Source organism: Ursus arctos, unplaced genomic scaffold (assembly GCF_023065955.2).
Source record: "Ursus arctos isolate Adak ecotype North America unplaced genomic scaffold, UrsArc2.0 scaffold_22, whole genome shotgun sequence".
Taxonomy (NCBI): domain Eukaryota; kingdom Metazoa; phylum Chordata; class Mammalia; order Carnivora; family Ursidae; genus Ursus; species Ursus arctos.
Window position 1 is genome coordinate 55,522,475 of NW_026622897.1, and position 7,868 is coordinate 55,530,342.

Below are 7,868 nucleotides of genomic sequence, written 5' to 3' on the forward strand. Positions count from 1 at the left end.
TCAACTAAGGCCCAGTTCCTGGGGCCTGTGCAAAGACAGGATAGGCATACCTAGCAATCCCTGGAAGGGACAAAGGTGCCAGAGTAGAGGCGAGGCTCCTGCCCCTGGGAAGCCCCTAAGAGTGTCCAACATTTTTCCATCCAAGCCTCTAGGACTCAGCTAAACCAATTCAAGGCTCTTGGGCATTTCCTCTTCCGGGAACCTCCCAGGCTGCCCCCCGCCCCCCAGTCTTCTCTCTTCCTCCTCTGAGGATCCAAGGCTCAACTCTGTCCCTTCAATCCATATCGTGTGCGAACTTTTTTCACCCCCACTGGGAATCCAGAGCCTTCCCTGGACTCCCATCCCCAGCTTCCCCATGGCAGAGCTGAGCACGGACCAGGCAGACAGGGCCCAGGAGAAAGGCGACCAATATAAGTAACAAAGCCCTGGACCTGGCTCTCATTTGCGGCTGCAAGAGCAGCAGAATCCCTGAGGACTGTTAAAGTACAGGCACTGGGCTTACATGCTTTCTGGGCAACAGCTCCTTTGTATTTACCAACCCAGAGGGAAAGAAGGACCATTATCCCCATTTTATTGAGGAGGAAACTAAGCTTTAGAATAGACAGGCAACTGTTTCACTTTGGCATAGTCAGTAGCAAAGCTGGGATTCAAACCCAGGTCTCACTTCTCTGATCTGAAGGAATCCAGAAGCTGTGGACTCTGTCATCTCCCCACTCAAACCAAAGTAATTCATCGGACATGGATGTGTCGGTCTTTTTATTTGAACCGACTGCCAGAGAAACCCCAGGCCCCACCATGGAGCAGGAACGGGATGCATAATGGATGGAGGCACGCCTAGGGCTCCCTCGATGCCCAGCTCGGTCATCCAAACTGGGGGCATGCAGAGAGGATGTCTGGGTAGGGCTAGACTCAGCTGAGCAGCCAGAGCAGCAGCATCAGGGCCAGGCTGAGCAGGAGAGGCTCAGCCCCTTGGGGCACGGCCCCAGCACTCATGGCCAGGGCATAGAACCTCGCCACCTCCTCGTTGGGGTTGCCCTGGGCCGGGTCGAACCACATCTGGATGCAGCGGCCGCTCCCTCGGCTGTAGTTGCTGGCCTGGTAGGAGTGACTCCAGAGGCCCTCACACAGGGCTGCAGGTGTGGGAAAGTAGGCCTCAAACGTGCGGCAGGTGGTCTTGGCTGGACACTTGTTAATTCCTGCAGGGGGAGAGAGGGTGGACGCAGACATTCAGCGCCTGGGCCCGAAGCTGGTTTCTGGCCACCCCCAAATCCTCAAACCCCACCTCCGCCCCCCACCAGGCCCTCACCTGAGGTCCAGTCCCAGCCCCTGTGCCAGTTGGCTTTGCAGGTGTAGGAGGTGCGACAGTCCTCCCACCATCGCTGACAGTCCTCTTTGCACAGGGGCACGTGCAGGAAACGTTCCCGGCGCCAGCTCTGGTTCACCTGGGTGGGAGGGGAGGACGGAGGGCTCCTCTCAGCGGGGCGTGGGGATGTGGGCGGCCACAGCCTTGACGGAGCTGCCTGGCAGGCCGCTGGGGCGGGGTGAGGGCGGGTCCCGTACCTCCCGGATCCAGGGCCCCAGGTTGGGTGAGCACTCGTAGAGACAGTTGTCCTGGATGAAGTGGCGCCTGCAGGCGGGCTCCATCTTGCCGCAGTGGTCCCAGGTGAAGTTGTACAGGAGGGAGATGTCCTTGTGCAGCTCCTGGCTGGTGCTGGCTGAGCAGCAGGCCTTCTCCTTCCAGGGAGTGCACTGCGTGGGGAAGACACCCGACTAACTGCCACGCCACATACACAGCCTTCTGCCACCTCCAGCCTCTCCCCATTTTGTTCTTGCTCTCCTGCCTCAGGTGGGTTGTCTTAGGAAAGTTCACTTGACCTCCAGGAACTCCCATCTTGGGGGAGACTCAGTCACAACAGGGCTGATCAGGGGTTGTGGGAGCCGGAGAGAAATCCCGTGTTGGGGGGACAATAGCCATCACTGATGCAGCCCTTCACACTTTATAGAAAGTTCTTTGATGTATTCATTAAAAAATCATTACTGAGTACCTATTTCTATTCCGGTCCCTGTTCTAGATGCTGAGAATACGATAGGGAACAAAGCAGACAGAAACATGTGTTCATGGAACTTATATCCTGATCAGTGGGGGCAGACAGTAAGAAACTAAAAGAGAAAAAAATATGGTGTCAGGATCCAATCAATTATATGGAGAAGAGTGCAGCAGGGAATGGGAAAGTGGAATATGGGATAATTGTTGAAATTTTAAGTAAGGTAGTTGTGAAAAACCTGACCAGAAGGTGACATTTTGAGCAAAAGAAGGAGGGAATGACCCATCTAATAACGTATGTTGAATAACTTTCTTCTCAGCAGCTATTAAGGTCTGTGTCCCCAGCAGTGAGGCCGGTGCCAGAAATGTGGCAGGCCCAGAAAAAATATTTGCTGAAAAAAATAAACAAAAGACCTCTCTATGATTTCCTAAATCTAAACTGAACTCCATCTTACATATAGACACACCATATCTTAGCAAATTTTTAATATAGACTGGCTTTTTCAGAACAGCAAATACTGTGGAAAGGAAGGCCACGCTATGTGTGTTGTTTTGCTGGAGTTATTCACTGTTTTAGAAGATTATGTCATCAATGGCAACACCGCTGAGAGTATCTTATAGCATTTACGTTGCCAACAGAAGACACCTGCATCGATCTGTATCTGTAGCTGGCCCATTCATCGTGATTCGGTGAACAGAAGCAAACATGCTATTTGGTAGTGATGTTTAATGGAGTCATGCCAGGGAATCGACATACTGAAATATACTTTATTTTATTGTAAGTTACTTTCTTTGTGCTTCTCCTTTGTAGTACAGATAGAGAATCATGCTGATATTTTTTAAGTTAAATGTGCAAATAGGTTCTATTGGCTTTGCATTTTTTTCCAGGATAGAAAAAGAGTCTAAAGAGTGTTTATCATAAAAAGGAGACGTGGAGTGTCACTAGAGTTACAACCGACTGGCATCCATTTTTACAGAATGAGTGAATGCACAGCACCTGTTGCCCCGTATCCCAGCCAGAAGAGACCGTCTCCTCTACCCTTGACACTCCGTGGACTGGCACACAGTGAAGGTAGGAAGAACCATCCTCCCCGACGATCTCTCACCCTCCAAACCACTGCGAGTGCCTACCTGAGTCCTATCCCTACACCACCACAAGGGCTGCTTATGTCCAAGTCCTCTGTGTGCCCTTGTGCTTCTCTGGGCCTCAGTTTCCTCATTTGTGTCATGTGGGGGAGAACATTATCTCCTACATCAAGGGACCAGTGGGAATATGAAATCATGGGCGGTAAACATGACCCCTGGTAAGTGCTCAACAAATGACTATTTCGCATCCTTGCTGACATGGTATTCTCCCAGGAGGCCACTGTCATCTTCCCCGACAGCAATAACCCAGGATGTGGGGGCGTCTGACCAGTCGACGCTTCCCCCACCCCCCTGACTTCTTCCGCATTGGAGCAAGCCCCCTCCCCAACCTGAGCCACACTCCTTCCTCACCTGGTCGTGCAGCTTGTCCTCAGGGCCTGGTTTTGCCTTGTGGTGCTTGGCGTCCATGCAGACGTTGAGCAGGTCTGTCCTGGCCCGGGCACTGCCCATGGAGGCCGTCCAGGCCAACAGCAGCAGAAGTGGTATCAGTGTCCAGGCCATGGCTTTCTGTCTCTGTAGACGGAGCTGTGGTTGGGGGGGGCCAAAACCCAAGGGGAGAGAGCCTCATGCAGGGTCCCCCTTGCCCCCCTGTGTCAGTCTCCCCATCTCCACAGTGAAGGATGGGGTGAGACCCTGTTCCTTCGGTGCTGGGGTCCTGAGGCTCCCTGAAGCTGAAGTAGAGAAGGTTGGTGAAGGGGGCTCCCTCATCCCAGGCTTGGCGGGCTGAGAGAGAGTCTGGGGTTAGTGGCTCGGCCCTGGGAGAGTCTTCCTCAGCTGGAGGGGTGCCTTTGTGCCCACATCTTCTCTCCACTTTACTTAAGAGAAGTAATTAAATAGTTCAGGTCCATGCCCTGCTCCCCTGAAAAGGGCCAGGGACCCACAGTGCCCTCATGCCGTGTCCATCATGCCCCGGATCACCTGGGTTCCCACGCCGGCTTAGATCCTGTTAGCCCTGGGGAAGGCGGTGACCCAGCTCTGCTGAGTTCTCCCGATCAGCACTGGGGTCAGGGGAGGTAGCACACGGGGTGCTATTTGCTTAAATAATACAGATCTGGAAAGACCGGTGGTTTCTAACTCTTGCTTCCTCAGACTTTTTCCTTCCCTGGTCTCCGAAAGCCGTTTCCTTCCTCCACCCCATCATAACACTGGTCTCCTCAGCAATCTCTAGGCTAACGTACCAGATTCCTACCTACCCCTCAGAAAACAAGTGCAGAGATCCCTGGACCTGAGGGACAATACGAAACTATCCCACGGGGGCGCCTGGGTGGCCCAGTCAGTTAAGCATCTGACTCTTGATTTCAGCTCAGGACATGATCTCATGGAGCCTCCTTAAGATTCTCTCCCTCTCCCTTTGCTCCTCCATGCTTTCCCCCCACCACCAAAAAACAAATAAATGAATTTAATGTAATTGAAGTACCCCATGTTGAAGCTGGCAACTAGACAAGTGCTTAGAGTGCTGAGGGTCACCAGCACAAGTGACGCCCCCTTGTCTCTTCCTGACTGCCCCTCGCCCCCCACTCCCATCTTAAACATCTGTTCCTTTGGGCTGTCACTGAAGGACCTGAGTTGACAACAGAGACTGCTTCCTCTCTCTCACCATCTCCACATCCCCACAAAGCCCTGGCCAAGGATCCTTCCAAAAACCTTTCTGGAATTCACTTCCCTTGGCTCTGCGTGTGGGGGTCAGGTCCCCCCTTCCTCCAATTTCTTCCCCTTAAAGTCACCTTCCCCACAGGATCCTGAGTGATCTTTCTTGCTTGCTCTCTTTCTCTCTTTCTTTTTTTCTCTCTTTCTCTCTCTCTCTTCTTTCTTCCTTCCTTTCTTTCTTTCTTTTTCTTCCTTCCTTCCTTCCTTCCTTCCTTCCTTCCTTCCTTCCTTCCTTCCTTCCTTCCTAGATTTTATTTGTTTATTTGACAGAGATAGAGACAACCAGCGAGAGAGGGAACACAAGGAGAGGAAGTGGGAGAGGAAGAAGCAGGCTCCCAGCGGAGGAGCCTGATGGGGGGCTCGATCCCAGAACGCCCTGAGCCGGAGGCAGACGTTTAATGACTGAGCCACCCAGGCGCCCCTCTTTCTTTCTTTCTTTTTAAGATTTTGTTTATTTATTCAGGAGGGAGAGAGAGCACGCGCGCGCGAGCATTGTGGGGGGAGGGGGGCAGAGGGAGCCGCAAGAGAAGCAGGCTCCCCGCTGAGCAGGAAGCCCGACAACACGGGACTCCACCTCAGGACCCTGGGATCATGACCTGAGCCAAATGCAGACACTTAACCCACTGAGCCACTCAGGCGCACCCCCCCCCCCCCGTGATCTTTGTAAGGAAACATCTGCGCCCACCCCCCACCCCTAGTGTCCCTGTCACCCTTCCCTCCTTAGGGCATCTTGCCTGAGACTCCTTAGCGACTGGGAGCACACACAGCTGTGTCTGGACTGGTCTCTTTTCAGGCTGGCAATGGCTTGAGGCCGCTGGACTTTCCCCAGTGGTCTCTGACCTCCGGTAGGATACACTGACTGTAAGAGCTCTGATTACCACAAAACGTAATTTCCCCTTTCCACTCTCCAGTCTTGCCTCTCTTCCAGGCCCCACCCATTCACGGCTCCATTAGCCTGGCAGTGTATTCCTTCCTGTTTTTGTTCCCCTCTTTGTTAATTTATTCCTTATAGGATTCACACATTCAACATTCATCAAAACCCAGAGAAGCTCATCTCCAAGGGCAATCTAAATTTTTGAGGTACCCCAAATGCTTGTTAGGCTGAAGCTAGCTTGAGGGGCATGAGGTGCAGTAAGGAAGAACCCAGGCTTTGGGGTCAGGCCATGAGTCCCAATGACAGCCGTCCCTCATACAACCTTGGGAAATGTCCGGGAGCCTTTCTAAGCTTTAATTTGCTCACCAGAGGATTGTTGAGAATTACATATGGAAAAGCCTGGCATAACACAAGTCGGCTTAAATGACAGCTATTGGGTTAATTTTTGAGTAACCAGGTAGACACAGTTAGAGGTTGAAGTGCGGAAGTCAAGGTTCACAGAGGAAAATTGTCTCAAATTAGCTAAATGATGTAATATCTCACCAACTAGCATTTCCGTAAGCATAATTAAGCATTTTTGATAGCCTTTTAAAAAATTGAGGAAAAACATACATTATATAAAACTCACCATCTGAATTCTTTTCAAGTGTTTAGTTCAGTAATGTTAAGTGTATTTATGTTGTGCGATCGATCTCCAGAACCTTTCCATCTTGTAAAACTGAGACCCTATTCTCATTAAGCAACAATACCCCATTTCCTCCTCTCCCCAGTCCCTGGCAACCGTCATTCAACTTTCTGTCTCTATGAATGCACTACTCTAGATATTTCTATACGTGGGAATCACACAGTATTTGTCTTTTTGTCACTCGCTTATTTCACTTAGCATAATGTCCTCAAGGGTCATCCATGTGTCAGAATTTCATTTCTTTTTGATAACTGCATAATATTTCATTGTATGTATCTGCTACGTTTTGTTTATCCATTCACGCACTGATAGACCCTGGCTGGCTTCCTCCTCTTGGCTATTGTAAAGAAGGCTGTTATGAACGCGGGTGTACAATTATCTTTTGAGGACCCTGCTTTCAATTCCTTGGAGTATATCTTCAGATGTGGAATAGCTGGATCGTATGGTAATTCCGTTAGAGAATTACCTTACTGCCTTAATATTTGCTGTAACGATTATACAATTTTATATTCCTACCAACAGTGTACAAGGGTTCCAAGTTCTCCACACCCTCACCAACACTTGTTACTTCCTGTTGGCTTTTTGTTTCTTAATAAAAGCCATCCTAGTGGGTGTGAGGTGATAGCTCATTGTGGTTTCGATTTGCATTTCCCTGATGATTAGTGATGTTGAGTATCTGTTCATAGGCTTGTTACCATTTGTAGACCTTCTTTGGAGAAATGTCTACCCAAGTTGTTTGCCCATCTTTAAATTGTATTATACATCTTTCTAGGGTTGTGGGAGCTCTCTAGTTCTCTCTGGGTTGCAAATCTTTTCTCTCATTCTGTAGGCTGCGTTTTCACTCTGTTAACTGTCCTTGGGTGCGCAGTGTCCATTTTGATACAGTCCAGTTTATCTATTCTTTTCTTTTGTTGCCTTGCTTTGGCCGTCATATCCAAGAAATCATTGCCTCATACAATGCCATGAAACTCTTCCCCTGTTTTTTAAAGGAGTTCTATAGTTTTAGCTCCTCCATTTAGGTCTTTGATCCGTTGTGAGTTAATTTTTATAAAAGGTATAAAAGGAGGGTCCAACTTTATTTTTTTGTATGTGAATATCCAGTTGTATCCCAGCGCCATATATTGAAAAGACTATTCTTTCCCCCATTGAACTGTCTTGGCACAATTCAATTTGTCAAAAATCTGGACTCTCAGTTCTATTTCATTGACCTACATACCTACCTTTATGCTACTATCGCACTGACTTGATTATTGTAGCTTTGTAGTAAAAGGTGTGAGTCCTCTAATTTTGTTTTTGGTTTTTTCCCAAGATTGTTTTGGCCATTATAGGTCTCTTGCATGTTCGTATGGATTTTAGGATCAGATTGTCAATTTCCCCAAAAAAGCCAGCAAGGATTTAGCTTAGTATTGAGTAGAATCTGTAGGTCAGTCTGGGGACTAATACCCTCTTAATGGTATTAGGTCTCCTGACTG

General features: G+C 49.4%; 1 protein-coding gene across 2 annotated transcripts; it reads right to left on the bottom strand.

Annotated features, from left to right (window-relative positions):
* Positions 1-739: 739 nt before the first annotated feature.
* Positions 740-5,732, bottom strand: FOLR2 (folate receptor beta). Of its 2 annotated transcripts, none has more exons than XM_057316686.1 (5): positions 5,577-5,732; positions 3,542-3,720; positions 1,561-1,749; positions 1,307-1,442; positions 740-1,196 (listed from the first exon to the last, which is right to left on the bottom strand). In XM_057316686.1, the coding sequence occupies exons 2-5, from the start codon at positions 3,689-3,691 to the stop codon at positions 910-912; spliced, it is 762 nt and encodes a 253-aa protein (XP_057172669.1). In that variant the 5' UTR covers positions 3,692-3,720; positions 5,577-5,732; the 3' UTR covers positions 740-909. The 2 variants fall into 2 exon arrangements, with proteins under 2 accessions (XP_057172669.1, XP_026373786.1); XM_026518001.4 differs by having other exon boundaries at positions 3,542-3,703; positions 5,572-5,731.
* Between the last annotated feature and the right edge of the window lie 2,136 nt (positions 5,733-7,868).